This window comes from Manis javanica, chromosome 8, assembly GCF_040802235.1.
Source record: "Manis javanica isolate MJ-LG chromosome 8, MJ_LKY, whole genome shotgun sequence".
NCBI classification, from domain to species: Eukaryota; Metazoa; Chordata; class Mammalia; order Pholidota; family Manidae; genus Manis; species Manis javanica.
The window spans coordinates 49,455,303-49,475,889 of record NC_133163.1 but is presented as its reverse complement, the minus strand read 5'-3'; the positions used below and the strand labels follow the sequence as shown (position 1 = coordinate 49,475,889).

The 20,587-nt window shown below is 35.8% G+C and overlaps 1 protein-coding gene across 2 annotated transcripts in view; it reads right to left on the bottom strand.

The window, feature by feature from the left end:
- Nucleotides 1-6,011: 6,011 nt before the first annotated feature.
- The window catches only part of POLE2 (DNA polymerase epsilon 2, accessory subunit), a 30,107-nt gene continuing 15,531 nt past the window's right edge, over nt 6,012-20,587 (bottom strand). The window contains exons 9-19 of one of the 2 annotated variants that reach the window (XM_073211288.1): nt 20,267-20,315; nt 19,595-19,667; nt 15,403-15,575; nt 14,801-14,890; nt 14,579-14,633; nt 13,922-13,978; nt 13,757-13,834; nt 12,065-12,173; nt 11,040-11,216; nt 9,254-9,321; nt 6,012-6,361 (exon numbers count right to left, since the gene is read on the bottom strand). In XM_073211288.1, coding sequence (XP_073067389.1) covers nt 6,343-6,361; nt 9,254-9,321; nt 11,040-11,216; nt 12,065-12,173; nt 13,757-13,834; nt 13,922-13,978; nt 14,579-14,633; nt 14,801-14,890; nt 15,403-15,575; nt 19,595-19,667; nt 20,267-20,315 — 948 coding nt within the window. In that variant the 3' untranslated portion in view covers nt 6,012-6,342. Of the gene's footprint in view, nt 6,362-9,253; nt 9,322-11,039; nt 11,217-12,064; nt 12,174-13,756; nt 13,835-13,921; nt 13,982-14,578; nt 14,634-14,800; nt 14,891-15,402; nt 15,576-19,594; nt 19,668-20,266; nt 20,316-20,587 lie in introns of both variants that reach the window. The other variant, XM_017675025.3, reaches the window with a different exon arrangement.

Genomic DNA, 20,587 nt, shown 5'->3' with positions numbered 1-20,587 from the left:
TCCAGCTCTTCCCTCTTTAGGATTTCTTCTCGTTATAGTAGCTTTAGTACTCTTAAAACTGGATCTTGAAAGCTGGATACCTTCCAGTAGCATCACATCCAAATTCCTTGGCCACATCCAGATTCCAAGGCCCATCATGCCTTGATCCCTAGTCTTCTCCATACTCACTGTCCGGAATCATTATATTTCAGCCTGGATACTCATTGCTCCTGTGCAGCCTGTGCATGGACCGTTGAATCTCAAGAACTTAAATGTTCCAGGGACATGCTTCTCCTATCTCCCAGTGCCCCATCTAAGATTGCCCACATCATTTTTTTTCACCATGGTTCATATTTGGTATTTTCTTGTGTTTAGGTATGTCTTGCCCTATTTGAAGTAAGCATCGTGAAACCAGGACCCTGACTTTTTGGTTTACCACTGGATTCTCAGTACCTATAACATACTAGCATTCAGATACTTAGTGTTACAATAAATGAAACATGTTTAGTGTATAGTGTGATCCCAAATATTATTTAGGAAAAATATATACACATGGAGAAAAATCTGGAAGCATACCAGAATGTTCAGATTATCTCTGGTGATGGAATTGCAGGTCATTAAAACTTTTTATGATTATTTGTATTCCCTAATTTTTCTCTTAAGAACTTGTTTAATAAAAAGTTTTAAAATACTCTTATGTCATTTAGGTCTTAAAGATTTACACCCAAAATGGCTTTGAGGCATAAAGATGAATTCTAGATCTTTAAAGCATGTAAGAAATGTATAAAATTGTACCCTTTTATATTGTATCCTTAAGTTCATATACATACAGTGATTGGTTTCAACTTATTTTAAGTTACCTTTGAAACTTCAAAATTCTGGATAAGCTGGTCTTAAAGGCATTTGTAAACATAAAGACATCTACTACACAAATAACAAGTCACATCTGGCTGTTTACAATTTCAGAAGTTTCAGTAACTCAGGGTTCTTGAGCCTTCTGAAATTATATATGAAATTTTGTGTGGGGTAGTTGCATACATATGGGGTTTTCGGAGTAAAGGTGCCTCCCTTAGCTTTCATTAGATTCTCTAAAGCATCCATGCCCTCCACTTGCCAATTTTTCTTATTTCCTTCCTTTTTTTTTTTTGGCTACCTGTTTTCTTTTTGTTTTATTGAGGTACATACAATAAAATGCACAAATCTTGGTGTACAGTTTGATCAGTTTTGATGTGTATACACTCATGTAACCATTGCCTAGATCAAGATATCAAACATTCTACTTTTTTTTTTCCCCTTCACCTATTTCCCCCATCCCTTCACCTTTCTCCCTTATATCAACCACCACTCCTTCCCTGTGTTTGGGTCTATTTCTGTTTTGCTTGTTTGCTCATCTGTTTTGCTTTTAGATTCCACAAATAAGTGAAATCATACAGCATTCATCTCACTCTGATTTATTTCATTTAGCATAATAGCCACTGGGTATATCCATGTTGTCACAAATGGCAGGATTTCTTTTTTTATAGGTGAGTAATATTCCATTGTGCATACATATCACATCTTTTTTATCCATTGATCTATTGATGGACATTTAGGTTGCTTCTGTACTTGGGCTTTTGTGAATAATGCTGTGATAAACATAGGCATGCATGTATCTTTTCAGATTAGTGATTTTGTTTTCTTCAGGTAAATTCCCAGAAGTGGAATTGCTGGGTCCTATGGTACTTCTGATTTTTTGAGAAACCCCCACTCTGCTTTCCACAGTGGCTCCACCAATTTGCAGTTCCAACAGCAGTGTATGAGGGTTCCCTTTTTCTTGCATCCTCACTAACAGTTATTTCTTGTCTTGTTGATAATAGCCATCTAACTGGTGTGAGGTGCTATCTCATTGTGGCTTTGATTTGCATTTCCCAAATGATTAGTGATGCTGAGCATCTTTTCATGTACTTATTGGCCACCTGTATGTCTTCTTTGGCAAAATGTCTATTCCGATCCTCTACCCAGTTTTAAATTGGATTGTTTTTTTTGGTGTTGAGTTGTATGAGTTTTTTATATATTTTGGATGTTAACCCCTTATTGGTTGTATCACTTAGAAACATATTCTCCAAATTTCTTAACTATGTGAAATCCCTTTTCCAAAAGCTCTTTGGGAAAAGACAGTGTGGCATTTTGGAAAAATTCCTGTGTCCAAAACAAATGAGCCCCTCCTTAAAATTCATCCATTGAGGAAAGGCTACCCTTATTAAAATATGAATGCCTTTTGGGAGAGAAAGATGTATTAAAGCCATTCTCAGTTATTAACCTCTTAGTACAAATTGCTTCATCATCTCTTTCCCTAAGTACTGCATTTGCGATTTTTTCATATGCCAGCAAGGAGACTTGGGAAGTGACAGTCCAGTAGGTGGCCTGAGACCTACTGACTTAAGCAAGTGAGACAGCTGTGATAGAACGTGCCAACTCCCGACTGCTACATAACAAGTAACAGTACCATGAAACAGTACTTAATTTAGTGGAATTTATATTCTGCTCTGACCCATTAATTTTAACCCACTAATGAGTTCAACCCACAGTTTAAAAAACAGCTCTAGGTAGATGGTGTTGTGTAGCTTCTGTAGTGAGGAGTAAGGAAAATTTCTGTTCAGTCAGGAAGTAGAGGGAGGTGGTGATGCCGGGGTTCTTGTTCACAAAGCTGATGAATGAGCTTCACAAACAGTCAAGGTAGGAGAGCAAGGTACAGGCTTTTATAAAGTGAAAGAACAGAGCTCCCGGCTTATGCCAGGAGGGGACAAGAGAGTCTGTGGTGGCGCGTTGTCTAGGGGATTTATAGGCAGTTGAGAGACCAAGAGTTAGGGAGGTGGATCCACCAGATGGTCTCTACGTGTTTATTTTTAAAAAGACACTAAGTTTCTTATCGGCTTTCCAAACTATTTTGTGGGGTTAACATAAGAAGTTTACTGTTTTGATCCTTTCTCAGAATAGCAGTTTCTTGGTTTGGGAGCAGATCAGTCAAGGCTGCTTGTTTTGCTTTCAAGCTGAGCTGAGTTACTGACTTGATTAGGGCTGGAGGAGGAAAAGCAGCATCTGGGCAAAGTTAAAGATAAACTGAGCCTTTTAGCAGGCTAAAGTAAATTTCACAATAGTCATTTAATTGACACAAACAAGACATGGGCTATGCTGAGGTATTTTCTTATCTGGAGGATGTTCAAACATTCCCAGCCAGGTTATTCCTGGCTTTTTGGTTTTAACTAATCTTCACTGAAGAATGCTTATATTCCTAGTTTAATATTTTACTTTAGAGAATTAACATGACTCTGTCTTTGTTTAATTGTTTAATATGGAGCTTTGGTAGGGGTCTTTTTCCGGAGGCCCTCACCCTACTCTGACTACACTCACGGTCCCTGTCTCAGTGGGACAATAGAATTTGGGTGAGATGCCTGGGCTCCAAATAACCAGTCAACTCCGCCGTGACCTTTACCAGCCGTGTGAGCAACTTACTTCACTTCTTTGTGTCTGTTTTCTTCATGTATAAATTAAAGGTAATGGCTAAACTAATGGGGACCAAATTGCCTGGCATAGTAAACATTTGATCCATCTATTAAGGATAATAATTAGAAGTGGTTTACAACCCCTGACCTCAATGCCTACCCCTTTTTATTCAGAAAACCTGTTTTAAAATGAAGCCTAAAGTACAAGAATCAAAGTAGATCTTTACCCATGAATGCACCCATCTTTCAAGCCATTAAATGTAAAAATATCTCAAAGTGGTCATCTTTATAGAAGCAATTATTTGATGAATGAGGGAACACCTTGTATTGTTTCCATTGAATGTAATGAGGATCTACGCTACACAGAAAACACATATATTGTGTACAGGGTCAGAATGAAACATTCCATTTTAAGTTTCCCCTGCCTGCTCTGAGCTACCACCACCACTATTAAGAGGAAATTCCACAGTAGATTTTGGTGAATGATTGACACCCAACTCATCTTCCTTAATGGGGATATTTTACAAAACACATGATTAAGTTCCTGTTGTTATAAGGAAGAAAAAGCACTACAGGAGCACAGTCCAGTCTATATTGAAATTAGTCACGATTGTTTGCTAAATAAGGATGCTTTACCTGAAAATCCAGAGTTCTCCAAAATGACCAAGTAGGCCATGCTTCCTACATGGTGACAAGTGGCTCAAGCAGAACAGCGGCAGGACCGCCACCCATAGGGGGACCTGGGTGCTCAGGTCTTTCCAGTTCCTGTGGTTTCCCCACGCTGAGACCAAACCAAGCCTTGGCCTTTTTCAAAGTGGAGAAATCTTACCCATTTCCATCCGATGGGGTCTATGTGGCCTCTGCTCTAAGGTGCACCTTTAAAGGACAGTGCCTCACAGCCATCTCTGCAGTGAGCTCAGCCACGCTCCAGGTGACAAAACATCAAGCCAGGGAGCACGCTACCTCTGCTTTTCCCCGAAGCAGAAGCCCAGGATAACCTCTCAGTGCTGCCTCTCTGCAGTCCCAGCTTTCAGACCTCTGCTTCCTTTTATTTCCAGATGATGCTGATCCCTGCCTCGTTCTAGTTTGCCTTACCTTATTCTAATACTTACTGTCTGGTTCTGGCAGTTTATCTGCTCTTAGTTAATTGCCTTGCAAACCCCTAACTACTCCCTATGTTAGCCATTAAATGTAAAAAGATCTCAAAAAGGTCATCTATACAGAAGTGATTATTTAATGAATGAGAGGGCACCTTATATCCAATTTCCATTTATAACTTTCTACCCACCACCTTTCATACTGAGCTCTATGGTTATCATAATTAGACCCACAGTTACAGTGCCTATTTCACTACCACTTTCAAGGCCCAGTTTAAATTTTTCCCAACAATCCAGTAGCTTTTGAACTTAAGCCCTGATTTCATTTTTGGTATCAAGTTTTCTAGGCTATCCTTGAAATTAAAGCTAAATCTTACTCTTCTAATATCCAGCTTCTAACATTCTCCCCCAATTTTCCATCCTTGAAGTGCATCTCAAATTGCCGCTTCATCCTTAACTGCTAATTCACTTACCACTACATTAAGATTAAATTTCCTAGAGGAAGTGATTCTACAGCATCTTACTACACTGATGGACAGTGACTGTAATGGGGATTGTGGGGGGGACTTGGTGAAGGGGGGAGCCTAGTAAACAATGTTCTGCATGTAATTGTAGATTCATGATAACAAAATAAAAAAATTTCCTAGAGGACTTTTTACTGCAAACGGTCATTTTTATTTTGTATCAGTATCTCTTCCCCAGAAAGCTAATTTTCTTTGAAAGAAAAGTCTTCCATCCCAGGCTCTTTGTAATATTAAGATTACTACTACATTTGAAGCATTTTTTGTACTTTAATAACTTCCTCTCGTTCAGATTTATTTCTGGGCTGTCCTAACAACACCATGAACTAAATGATACTTAAGGGTGATGGTGTTCGGTGATTACCCCAAATAGCAAAACATGCTACTTCAAAGAAAACCTTATGCCTTCTACATATAAAAACTATAGACTGTTTTTTACATTTCCAGTGCTGAAAGATTATTATGTAAATGAGTATCACAGTGATACCCTGAAACAAAGATTTTCACTATCATTAGAATTAAGTTCTGTGACTTGAAATTTAAATAATTTGAAAATTGATGAATATACCATTAGGACTCATGGTGATAAAAACCTGAGTTGGACCTAAAACAATGATTCAGAGAATTTCAAATGCTTGCATTTTTCTTAAAATGAGTATTAGTGTATGACTAATATAGAAATAATGAAATTTCAGGTTTTAAGTGCAAATATATGTGATAATATCTTTATATGTATTTTCATATGCAATGTAAGGTTGAAGGCACTGGGGGGAGGGGGGAGCACGTCAGACACTGATGAAGTGCCAAAGTCCCAGGCTGCTGCCCCCTCCCCACCTGAAAAAATGTGCCTTAGGCTAACCAGTCCTCACACTGCTGTAAATCTAAGCTCTGCCTCCCCCTACCTTCTTTAAAAACTCAGCTGTCTGCCCTGCTGAGTGTGACTTCCCCAGCCTGTGATAGCCAGAAGGGGGAATATCACCCGAGAATTGCGCTCAAATAAACTGCCTGGCCCTTTGTTTCCTCTCATCACCTGCTTATTTCAGCTAGAATTTATCTTACATGCAGAAACTATACTTTTCCAATAAAATTTTGTAAAGTGTACTATTATGTTTATTATAATATCAAAATTTCACAAAATATAAATTTAAGCAGAACTTCTGAAGTTTACCATTATTTTATTGTTAACAATATCAAAATTACATAAAATATAAATTGAAGCAGAAAATTGATGAATTTTGTTTCTTCAGATGGTCTTTAAGAATTTCAAAAACCTTGAAGTTTGCTGAAAATAGAAAATAGTCATAAAATGAAACATTTTGGAAACCTGTAATGGTACTTTTCTTAACATTTGGTTAATTTAAAAAATAGGTCAAAATATGCATTTTGTTCCAAATTCAAAAGGGGACACAGTAAAAAGTAATTCAGTCTCACACTATTTCTGCCTCCCAGAAGCAATTACATATCCTTATAAAGATCGTCTAATCACATATGAGCATGCGTCTGAGGGTATATGCTTTAAAAACAAACAAACAAGGGTAGACTACTTTGACCACTATTCCATACCTTTTTGAATTAGTAATAAATACATTATATTTATTGGTTATTTTTAAATGATCCCTTCTAGGCTTTAAAATTTAAATAAATTAGAAGAGTTCTGAATAAGTACACACATTTAAATGGATACATGTAAATTGTTTTGCTACTATAAGAATTATAATAAAACATCTGTACCTACTTTTATGCATAAGTTCAAATGTACCTATAGGATAAATTCCTAGAAATGGAATTGATGGTTTGTGCAATTTAGATCTTATGAAATCTTGTCAAATTGCCCTTCATAAAGGTTTTTACCATTTTTCATTCTGACCAACTGTGTGTGAGAATGGATATTTCTCCACTATATCTCTAGTAATCGTGTTTTCAAATAAAACAACTTTATTTAAGAGTGCATGTTGATATAAGATTAACCTTATTTACTTTGTTGAATTTCTGTGATTAACTTTACAAAATGATTTCACAAATATTCTAACAGAAGACTTCTTAGTAGAAACCTAAGTATCAGGAAGACCAAATTATTCCATTATATCTTGAAATTTTTTTCTGTTCTCTCAAAAATAAACATACATCAACTTGTTTAATCCAGCACTGAAAAGATTCTTCAGATTATCAATACTGAATTATAGTTTAGAGATTATGTTAAGGCTTTTCAGCATCTGAGTCCACAGAAGATAAAAGAATGAACTATTTCAACTCAGTAAACTGAGCGTCAACTGCAAGTCAAGTAGTATACTAGACACTTTTAATTAAGAGGGACAGGCACATAAGTGACTTCTAATACAATATTATAAGTTAAGAACTGCCACAGAAACCCATATAAAATGCTTAGAACCCAAATTCTGCATGGCAATCAGAATATTACAAGAAATGAGGTGTCTTTTTATTATGCTCTCATAATTAACAAATCAGTTAATTTCCTTCTGTAGTTTATACTTATTTATATCCCAATTCATTTTTAAAAGCTCAGCTATAAAATGATTTGCAGAGATAGATGTAATAAAAAGACAAAAGTAAGTAAATTTGGAAATCCAGGTAAGGGGAAAATACAAGTTGGAAAAAATGAAGCCTGGCCACACCAAGTGTCTGCACTCGTAATTGCTCTGCAGCTGTAGGGGTAGGCTGCATCTGGCTGCTTCCTGGCAGCTACGTAAAGCAGGTCTAGAAGACTTCAGTCTCCCTAGGATAAATATAAATGAACAATTGCCAGGGACACATATTTCTCTCGTCTTGAGGCCCATTGAAAGTTCTTGGTATTGGTTTTCATAGCAGTAAGTTTTATACCAAATCTCAGTTCAGCAAAAATCATTCTAAAGGTGGACAAAATATGCCCCAGACAGACAGTTCTCAGAGGTGACTTAATTCTGGGGTCACAAAATCATACGCCTTCAGGAGCATCCAGGTGCTGACAACAGGGAGTGGTGAGACTGGAGAAAAGCACTTGCCTTCACCTAAAGGCATTTCCAATCAGTTTTGTTTTTTCTTAGGATTCAGTGTGGGCTAAGGTAAAGTCAAACACATTAGGTTTATAGAATGAGACTAGAATATCTGAGACCTTCATGAGAGTATCTATTTCCAAAACTAAAATAGAAGAATTAAATATATGTCAAATGAGTGAATCCAAGACTAAAATGTAGACTACTTCATAAAGTGAATGGACTTCAATACTCTGTGAGTATTGAGCAGCAAGAATAATGCAGAATTTTTTTTTTTCAAGGAAAATATATAAGACACTCTTAATCATGGTTTCAGTGTTAGGAAGCAGAGGTATTTATCCCTTTCAATTTTATACTTGCAAGCACTGTTTGAAATTTTTATCATGTACTTGTATTGACTGATTTTTAATTGAATAAATATGTTAATTGCCAAAAAATAGACATTTGGGTTGTACGTTCAAGACTGTATTCCCTAATAAAAATCTGGAAGGCAGTTATTTGGGCTATTAGTTCTTAACCAAAGGTGGGAACTTTGTCAAAGTACAATTAACTGAAAAATTGAATCCAAGGGAAATTGTATCAAAAATACATATTCCTGGGCCCTACAACTAGAGAGCCATTTGATAAAAATTTTGGGTGGGATCCTGGAACTTAACATTTTTAACAAGGACCCCAGAGAATTCTGATGTAGGTGGTCTATAGATAACCCTTGGAAATCTGCTACCTACCAGGTGACTGTTCTCTTTTCTCCCCAAGACCACCCCTCAACCGTAACCCCTCACTATCACCACACTCACACCCAGCTCCCCACCTCCAACTTCTTTGCTGCCCATGTAAGGCAGATTACCTAGGTTTTGAGAATCAACCATGTGGAGGGCAGGGTTAACCACTTAGCATACAAAAATCATCATCAGGAATTGGCCTCCAAGAGAACTAGCCTACCTCCATAGCTGGTGTGAGATTTCCCTCAGAAAACAGTCTTGATCTATTTAACCATAAATGTTTCATGAAGTACATACTATTCTATGTCACACAGCATGACCACATTAAGTTCAGCCTGGAACATTCCCAATGGGCCACTGCAGACATTTTTAGAAACCTCAACACACCTACAGAACATCTGAGTTCTAGCGATATAACTACAAGAGACAGCTCTTCCTTGCTATTTCTGTGGGCACACTTACCTATCTTCTGCTGTTTTACTGGAAGGATAAAAAACTTTGAATGAAAATCCACTTCTTGGAAAAGAGCCCTTTGGGAGAAAAGCAGGGTAAGTGAATAATCACTGAACTTTTAATAAGGAACTCCTAATTTTAGAATCAAATTCCTTGATCATGACTTAAAAATAAAGTTCAAGTTATAAGGTGTGACTATAAAGTAATGAGATACATTTCAGCCTGATCTTTATAGAGAAGGTACTACTATAAAATATCTCCACTTGAAGCAAAAATCTTTCACATTGGCTAGACAGTCTTATGCTAACATGTGACTGAAATGCTTAGAAGCAGCTCTGCTTATAAGAAACAATACTGTATGATACTAAATATGCATATGAGATCTTAAACATCATGTTCAAGAACTCTTTCCCGCCCCTCTCCCTAGTAAAAATCTGGGTTTGATGCCTTCCAATGTGCCCCAAAGCAACTGAGCAGTAATCACACATACAATTGTCTGTCCACTATGAAACTAGAGCAGAGACTCAGTCTTTTCAGTCTTTTTGTGCCCCTGGCACTAACCCAAGGCATGGCCCACTGCAGGCACTTATTTAATGGGAGTTTCTATCAAGAAGGGAGAAGCAATGTCAAAAGCAAGTTTAGGACTTGCCCAAAAGGCATAATAAGGTGAAAAAAAAAAAAGATACAATGATGTGTAGGAGGTGGCTGTTTAGTCACCTACAGGATGAGAAAGGAAAAATGTATGTACAAATAAGGTGTTCGCAAATAAGGTATTAACTGTGAGAATGCCCAAAGAGTTAAATAAGGCAATGGCCTCCTTTGGAAAGAATACTGTAATGTGTATAAAGATTGTACAAAAACTAGGCCACAAATTTCAAACAGTGAAACCAAATAAGAACTATGCTTGTCCTTAGAGCAGTTCTTAACGAGGGGACAATTTTGTCCTCCAGGGGACATTTGGCAAAGATCCTAAGACATTTTTGACTGTTATGACTGAGGGCTGTGACTGGCCTCTATTGGTTAGAAGCTTAGGAAGCTGGTAAACATCCTGCAGTGCACAGGATGGGCCCCCAGTAAAGAGTTAGTTAGTCCAACATGTCAATACTTCCACATTGAGAAACCCTGTCTTAAAGAAAGCTGAACAAAGTATGCATTTGAGGAAAGTAGTAACCAATAGTAAAGCATGGTATTTCTAGAGATAACCTAGATAAAACAAAGTATTAAGATCTAACATTTGCAAGAATCAAGTATACAGATTAAAAAATCACTAGTGAAGATAATTCGGTTTGACATCAACAGCGTTTATGCAGTATTTACTCCCCAAGTTAGAAAAGTCAATCATCTGTAGAAATTCTGAAGCAACTTCAAGATTCTGCAGCAATTTCAAGGTTCTACATAAACACGAAATGTGTCTCAATATGAATTTCCATGTTCATTAGGCTTAGATTTTCAGAATCATCCTCAAAGAGTAAGTACCATCAATATGTTTAAAGAGAATGGGATACAGGCTCTGGAAGCAGTTCTCAGAAAGGAATCCCGAGGTAAGTAGTTATTTTGAAGGGGAAAATACTCTTAGATTTATAAGCTTTTTTTTTTTCTTAGAAAGTCACATTACTTTACAGTCACACACTATACTGAAAGTTTATGAACTTCCTGTGTATACCTAATTAATTCAGCATTTCATTAGTAATATATTTTTACTCCAACCATAATTTCATTAAGCATATATTTTAAATTTAGCGAAGTAACACACTAATCTTGACAAACTGACTATATAACGTTAACTACATCTTACAGGATTTATGCAGAGGCATTCAGTATTAGTCAAGGTGAAAGGATCATATTTGTCTGCGATGACAAGGAGATCTGGAACAGGGTACACTCGCAAAGCATAGTCATATGCCCAGTATACTGGGCTGACATGAAGGGGTAGAGGAGTCAGATGTCCTTGGGATAAGATAGTCTTTACAAACTACAAAAAAGTGATAAGAAACAAACTTCAGTTCATCTGTAAAAGTTGAAATAACAAAATAGCAAAGAAACAACTTGTAGTTAACTATCAATAACCAAAAGGACTTAGAAAATTTGAGAAACAACCAGGGAAACTTTGTATCACAGAGCTTTGGGAAATACTGATATGAAGTGAAATGAACTATTCTGTATTTTAGGAAAAATCTATGAGTTTTCATTTAATACCCTATGCCATAAAGCTAGTCCCCTAAATAGTCATATTGGAGCAATTGTACTTATAGCTGTATAATAATCACAATTAGTTATGTCTGTCTAAAAATAATTCCATAGTTTGAGTAATGCCAAGAGTAGATATTTAGCCTATCTAAGCTTTAAACATTATAAATACTAAAAATGCTCTGTATGATCTACTTTCATACTTCTCAAATAGGGGTATGTTTAATCAGGCATTGATAATTCTATGTCAGAGAGTGTCAAAGCTACAAGACGAACACTACACATTTTCCTGATGTGGACATATCATGTGAAATATTTAATAAGCAAGTATTTTAATAAAACATATGCATATATTTTGATGTACAATGTAAGATTTATGAATTTTAAAGGCAAAAACAAAAAACTTCAGAGGATTTTCTCCTTATTCTGGCCTTTCCTCTGCCTATTAAGGGATATTTCCCTGAGGAAGTTTAGAAACACTGACTTAGTAACAAAACTTAACTTATTGATAAAAGTATGTTCAAGTTACTGTGGACCATAAACAAACATAAAAGGCAAATTATTAAGAGGCATGCAAAAATTTTATGTAATCTAATATATAGCACAGTTTAATAAGGAAGACTCTTAACTTACATGATTAGGAATATCCAGATTGCTACTAGGAAAACGGACACAGTTTCTGCACATTTTATTCACCAAGTCTTCACGAAAAACAATAATTTCTTGTGTACAATACTGAATTCTGAAATGAAAACAATAGTTGAATTTTACTTCTTCAGAAAAAAATAGGAGATAATTTAAAATATAAAATGCCTTGTAATACAAAGCTATTCCCACTTTCCATTGTTCACCACAGGCAAAAATTTAACCAGAATCTATTCAATCCATTCATCAACAATAACTTGTTGGGCTCTTACTCTGTGTTTGGCACTATTCCAGTGATGAGTAAACAAAACAAAAATATTCCAGCCCTCAGTCAATCTAATAGGGGGAGGGAGGTCATAGAATACAAATAATAAACATAATAATTACATAGTATGTGGAAGATGATTAAGTGTATGGGAAAAGGAAAGAGGCTAAAAAGAATCATTTGTGCAGAGAGGTTTAGAAGGCTGCAGTATTAAACAGGATGATCAGAACAGGTAGGACTCATAAGGAAGCATTATTTGAGCACAGACCTGAAAGATGGATAGAGTCAAGCAGAGACACAGAAAAAGAAAACTGTAGCCAGAGGCAACATGTAAAGCAGAGGTCCTAAGATGGAGCATGCCTGGCATGTTTGAGGAACAGAGAGGACACTGGAGTGGCTGAAATAAATGAGAAGAGAAAGCAGGAGGAAAGGAAATGAGAGAAGGAATAGGTAGCCAGATCACACAGAGCCCTGACTACCATTGCAAGGGTATGAGCTGTTACTGAATGACAGGAGGGGTTCCACCTCTCAGGATCAGTAAGGGGGGCATGATGTGTCTTACAACTTAAAGGACCACTCTGACACAGTGTGAAGAATAGACTATAGATGGGCATGGGTAGAAGCTAGAGACCAGCCAGGAGGCTATTACAGTAATCCAGGTTAAAGAAGATGGTAGAGGGCCACAGAGGTGGAGTTGTAGAGAGGCAGCCAGATTATGGCTAGCTTTTGAAGTTTTCCTTCAAATTTTTGAAGGACTACCTGAGTCCTACTTATGAGAAAAACCCCAAAGTTTTTGGCCTGAGTGATTGGAAAAATAAAGGTGCCATAAGCTATGATGAGGAAAGCACCAGAACAGGTCAGGGGGGACAAGGGAGGAAGATCAGAAGTTCAGTTTGAAGTTGTCTGTTAGACATCCAAAGGGGATAAAGCAGACAACTGGATGCCTGAGTCTGGAGTTTGGGAGGAAAGCTTGGGTGGAGACACAGATGTGGGGGCTGTCCATGCACAGATGGCACTGAAAGCCATAGGACTGGAAGAGGTCACTCCAGGAGTGAACATAGGCAGAAGAAGAAAGGAGTACCGAGGACTGAGGGTATCTCCCTCAGTAAGAGCCGATGATTACAGTAACTGGCACATACAGCAAGTGTGAATTGTTTCATTCCTTCACTGTGACTCTTTTTAAGGGATGTATAATGAGAATATCTATTTTAAAATCCCCATCCATTATTCAAGCTTCTAAATTCATTATTAGTCAATTATTTAAATATAGTTAAAAATATTTTCAAAGTTTAGAGAAACCGAAAATAAAATTATATATTTATCCTGTAACAGTCAAATTTAGAGACAAATTTTAAGAATCAAGTGAATTTTTAAATGAAAGGAAAAAAGGCATAACACAAAATCCTAATACTTACCTGCAAGGATTAGTAGTAAAAACTGAAAATGGTACTCTTCGTCTGAATTCATTAGTGATGCTTTCAGAAAGTGGGGGCCTATAAAAACAATTTATGTGAAACAGTATAGACTTTTAAATTCTGTAAGATCTCCTTTACTGTTGTAAAAATCTGAATAAAACTTACCTTGGTAAAATGGAACCAAATCCAGGATCCTCTGGACCAGGTACAAACACAAAACGACTACTATAACAAAATTCATTAAAAATATATATATTATTGCAACACTATCCAACAATTACAAAACAAATGATTACATTTAGTTAAGTAATGAATTTTTAAAAAATTTTTAATTTCACATATTTTAATAAATGAACTAATAAAAGTCTCCAAACGAACACTGTCCAATAAATCTTTCTGCAATGATGGAGATTTCTACATCTCCATTGTCCAATTAATGAGTGCTTGATCTGTGGCTGGTGTAACAGAATTTTAAATTTTATTTAATTTTAAATAATTTAAGTTTAAAGAGACACATGTGGCCAGTCACTATTATAATGAAGAGTGCAGTTCTTGACTCTTAATGTCACCAAGAAATTACAAATATGGTTAAAATTATCACTCTTCCTTTTAGTTCTTCTCATTATAAATCTCTAGTACAGAGTAACATATATTGTCATGATGTGATGATGTATCTCTTCACTGTACTAATTTTCTCAAATTTCACTGTACTCTTTTTCTTCCATTCATTTCTTAATAATCACTGATATTAAACAAAATTCATTTTTCTTAAAGTTAAACAGTTTTGGTTATATAAAAAAATATAGCAGTAGAAGTCATTACCTTTGGTGAATACCTGGATATTCACATATTATATCTGCCAAAGTTTTTAAGGAATCTAAAATTTTAAAGGGATGTTAAATTTAATTTGCATATATTGAAGATAAAAATTAAATTTTATTAGATACAACCCTACATTTTTTTAAACTAAAATATTATAGATCATTTCTTATCAACTTAGTTTGATATAAATGTAGAAACACTTATTCAATAGAACCTCAATACCTTTCAAAGCTTGAATTTGATTGGTTCCATATGGTGCAGATGAAAAATTACCACACAGAATAAAGCAAGTTGGTGGTGCTGGTGAATAACCTCAAAATAAGAGAATAAATGAACATTACTTTTCTAGTCTAGAAATTAGGTTAAAAAGAAAACCTTTAATAATTATGAGTTTTTAATAATAAAAATTTACACTATTTTTATAACTTGTTATTTTCAGATAATAATAACTATAGTACCATTTATTGGGCACTTACTATGGCCAGACCCTGCAATAGCTTAATTGAGCCTCATAATATCTCTCTATAAGCTAAGAAAGAGAATAAGTAACTTGCCCAATGTATTAGGCTGCGATTTAAACCAGTTCTGTCAGACTCCAAAACCCAGGCTCTTACCCACTAAGACTATACTTAGGATTATCACAAAAAAACACACAGTTATCTTTCAAATGTAAAAATTTAAGGCTTTAAGATGAACTCATTTAAAACACCTCACTCCTGAATCAGATTTTTAAAAATAGACTACTCAAAAGATACATTTTATAAGAATTTAAGACATGACCTCTCATAAGAGTTAAAAAAAAAATAGAAATAAATGACACCTACCAGAGAACATGGTGTGAAGTTTTTCCAACACTTCTATTTGGTCTAACCAAACATCAGATATAAACACAAACATGGCATCTTTATTCTCCTCTTCTAGTTGTTTTAGCTTTGCAGAAGTCTTCACAGATGTATTAGAAGGCCCTCCAAAAAAATTAATATTTCCATAGTATGCCCTAGGTAATTGTGACATATTTATTATATCACATTACATATTATTATATATTTATAATATAAAATTTTTTATCTTCTATCTACTGAGGCTACTTTCCCATAATTATTTAGTATATACTATCCTATATTCTGTTGTAGATAAGTTTCTAATACTTTTAAAAATTTATCTTCTTTCTGTCTCCTGAGATTACTTTCCCATCAATGTAAACAGTACCATGAAAATGTACTGTTTGTAGCACTTAAAAATCAAACAAGTTTATTGAAATGTTCTAAAATGAGGAAAAGCAATAGAGAAGCAGTAAATAAAATACTTAATAGGCTTTATCCTTTTCAAACTTACTAAAGTAAATATTAAATTATAATTCCCTATGTCACTGAAAGCAGGATAAATGGATACCCAGTTTGAATAATATCTAATGAAAGTTTTCAAAGAAAGAGCTATCTATTTGACCAAACAACTCCACTTCTAGAAATGTGTCCTAAGGAATTAAGAATGTCTATAAAAACTAACATATATGCCAGAATTGTAAAAATTCCTTTAAGGAGAGAACCTTGAAACTTGTCAAAAAAGGGTCAGGAGCAGGGGGCCAGAAAAAAAAAGGGTCTGTAGGAAATTGGGGTTATCTATGGTCCCCGGCCTCCACTGCTCTTGCCCACTCTTCACCATGACCATCCTGCAGTTCCCAACTTAAATGTTACCACCCTGGAGAAGCCTCCTGAGGACCCTAACAGAGGTTGGATTCAGCCTCTATACACTCTTGTAAGACCCTGCATTTCTCCTTTGTAGAACTTATCAAATTTGTAATCAGTTAATTATTTGGGTGACTGTTCAATGTCTACCTCCCCCACCCGACACCCAGCACAAAGCCTGGCAATGCAGTATGTGCTCAAAATGCTGAATGTCATAAATCATGTAATAAAACAGTATTTTGTGGTAATGATTGAATGTTATTAAATGAAGCAGGTTACAAAGCAACTTATGTGCCCATTTTTAACATCAAAAAAGAAAATATAGACCTGTGTATTCACATGTAACAAGAAATTCTTTCTCTACATATATATAATTGATTCTTGTTATTCACTGTAGTTATGTTCTACACAGTCACTGCAAACACTGCCTTAGGGAATACTGAACCCTTGTTCCTAAGAAAAATATATACATAAACAGACATTTCTCAGATTACAATAATCTTAAACTCTCCCCCTCCAAAAAAATAAAGTCATCTTGGTAGGTCCTACTGTCTTTATTTTAGAAGAAAAAACAAGGTGAATGTTTAGAAGTGTTAGGTAATTTGCCTGAGGCCCTCCCAGTAACTGGTGCCAATGTTAGGTTTCAAACCCTCTCCAAGGGCCAGAGCCTGAACTTCCTGCCTGCACTGCTCCCCACCATCTCTGCACTAAGCTGAGACCACACAGCATCTCCAGGTTCAAGCTCAGCTGGTTGCCTGAGGGACAACTCAAATTTTTTGCTGTTCTGTGCATGTCAACATATGGCTGCTAAAGCATCATGATTATTGATTTTGGGGTTACAAATAAAGTTTTGTGAGAATCTGTGGATAATGAGCAGTATCTACTATATATGTATGTCTGTACATAAAACAGAAAAAACATATATAAAATAATGTTAACAGTGTTTCTCTATGCTTGGTGGAATTACAGGTGATTCTTTTTTGTGCCTTTATATATTTCCTAATTTTTTTGCAATCATATATATACTACATGCATAATATGAAAACACTTTATTTTTAATGACTCAACTACCTTTCCAATGCAGCATAATGGCTGGCATCAGAAATCTTGGCATCAAAACACATTTCTGATTCTAACAAGTTTGTGATTTTGGACAGGTTACTCAACCTCTTAACCCAAGTCTCCTCAAATGTAAAGTGACTAGACTCATATCTACTGCACATGGCTACTAGAAGGACTAAAGGCGGTAATGTACAGAAACCCCTTAGGGTACATGGCTTTGTAAATTGTGAGCACTCAGACATGGCAGCTGTTATTGGTATTGTTGCCACCAACTTGGCATTTTCAAAGGTATGATCATCTTGCAGTTATCAAAGGAATACAATAAGCTGATAAGATTGCACGATGACTTTAATTAGGTATATATCCAAACATAAACCAGAGCATCACAGAAAGAAATATGCAGTAAGCTGATTCTTGAGAATTAAAGCTCAGAAAAGCCTTACTAACATCTTCCATCCTGGGCTCCTGGAATGTAGGGTGCAAAGACAGAAGCAAGGGGAAGGCCTATTATCTTAAGTTTTCAAATCTGAAAAGGAAGACTATTCTAGGAATAACAACACCTTGGGTTCAGGACAATTCACATACCCTATACCAGTGAAAGATTTAGCAAGATGGCAATAAAGTCTTAGCATATCTGTATCCTAAAAAAATTATATAATAAACATGCACTGGTGCAAAAGCAATTAGGTCAGTGTAAATCCTTCTGGGTTGGGACTGTGTTGTAGGTTTATTCATATCCCTAAGACAATATTTTACATAAAAGAGTACTCAGCAAAATATCTGTTGTTGAATACTGACTACCACCAAGCCACAGACTTTTGAGTTTTGTTTTGAAGGTATTTTAAGAGAAAAGTAACTTAGAATCCTAACAGGAATAAAATGATTATTTTATTTCAATATACTTTATGACACCCTGTATCAGTTCTTGTGTACTAAACACACAAAAAACAGTACAGTTTAGAGAAAATGGCATGATTTAAATGGAAAGTCATTTGGCATATTACAGTGATGATCCTTTGGCTAAACTGAAACTTAATGGTAATATTCATGGCCAGCTTGCTTGATTATACCTCTCATTCAAAAGTAGTAATTTTGAAGCTTGTATGAAATTAAAACACCATGACAACAATAATTTTGCTTTAATTATATTACAAAGAAAACCTACCATGTTGTAAAAAGCCACAAACCTGCACTAAAAGCATTCACTTAAAAGTGAGCTGGCTCAATGAGGGCTCATATTCTCCTCAGCATGGCCAGCACTATTCCCTGGCTACTTCACCAGGAAGAGGGGCTGCATGCAAAGGCTGTCCTGCCCGTGACTCCCAGCCAGCAAATGGGGCCTTTGCATCCCAACTTTATGCAGGTATACTAGGACTAAAACTGTAATTCTTCTTGAAATCTTCATGATCATCACAGAATCTCAAGATTAGAAAGCAACATTAATTCCCCCAGAGGTAGCAAATACAAATGCTTACAGCCTTCGGGACGGTAACACTAAATATCAAAACAGCAGCCAGTTGAGGCTGACTGGGCATGAGCTAAGTGCACATACACACTCTCCACAAAGTGGGCAATCACTACAGTATAGCTGTAGCCAAGTAAGAATCCAGATGCCATGGTGCCAGATATTATTTAAGAGAATTTAGAAATCTAGACTTTCAAGAGACATCTCCTCCTAAACAAACATTAGGAATTAGTTTAAAATGTGTTTTAACACCTCAAAGGAAAAAGAAGGGTCTACAGCCACATTCAACCCATAGGCCACCACCAACTTCATTCAGTCTCTCGTCAAATACCTCAGGTGACAGGGAACTCACTCCTCTCAGAGAAGATCCTTTTGGCATAGCTCTATTATGATGCTTTCACTTGTATTAAAGAGCTATATAATCTGCATGTTGTAACTTTCACTCATCAGTAGAATATAAAAATAAGAACTTCATATTGACATGGGAATTATATCCTTCTGTTTTCCTATCTTATATTTCAGTCGAACTTGTCATTAATCCTATAGATAAGCAGGACAGGTAGACTGGAAATCCTTCCCAGTTAAAGCAAAGTACAGAGACACTTAAACTAATCTGGAGTTAATCTGCTAGTTTTCAGTTATGCATAAATCCCAGTCTTCAAACTCTCTCCCTTGCCATTGCTCTTTGCATTCTGACACAAAGCCTGAGGCCTTGTAATCACTGAGACATGACACACAATCTTACATTCATTACTGCCAATATTACAAAATTCCTTACAGAGTTTAAGTCAAACATTTTTATACCTAGTAGTACGAGAAGGTTCAGTGGGTGGAAATCCAAAGGCACTGACATGAAATACTTGATCTTCAAACCAACCTGGAAAAAGATAAGTAACAAATCACTTTCATTCATCCAATTTTCCTTGTTTGAAAGGACAAAACTATGAAACATAAAGCAGTAATGCTAGGCTATCATCTCATCTTCTAACTATAGCAGTGGCCAGGCCCACGGAGCTACAGAACAATTTCAGATCCAGAGATAGCCTCAATTCTATTTTAAAAAGTGCATGAAATAGAAATAGATGAGAAGTAAAACTTTTCACTTTTTAATTTCACAATACATGACAGACTACAGAGAGATAAGGTACACAGATAAGGAAATGTTTCATTTAATGACCCTTTGTAAAATCTGCCTTTTTAAAATTTTATTGAGATATAATTCACATATCATACAATTCACGCTTTAAAAGTATACAATTCAGTGGTTTTTAGTATATTCACGAGTTGAACAACCATCACTATTAATTTCAGAATATTTTCATCATCCTAAAAAGAAGCTCCATGGCCATTAGCAGTCTAAAATTATTTAATGTTGTCAAAGTATGCACTCATAATCAATGTTAAAATAAACATATAAGTGGAAACGGTTTTCCTGTAGAATGAGGAGGAGGACAGGAAAAAAGTAAACTGACTTACCTTCTGCTAAGACAAAGCATGACTCTGTGTATAAACCACTGTGGAACTGGTATACAATAGTTGAGGAAAATAATTCTATTTCTATGCTTAAGGTGGTGGTAAAGACAACATATATTCTGAGCCCAACAGGACTTCTAAGTACTAAATTCAAAGACTTCACGTTTGAAACTGAATAGATCACAGCTTAAAAAATTTTAAGTTTGAATGTACCCATGTCTGACTCTAAGATATAGCCTGGTAACGCTGACAGTATAAATCATTCTTAGCATGTTATAAACTTCCTCAGTAATTTGTCTGCATTCTCCAAATAAGGGAGAATTA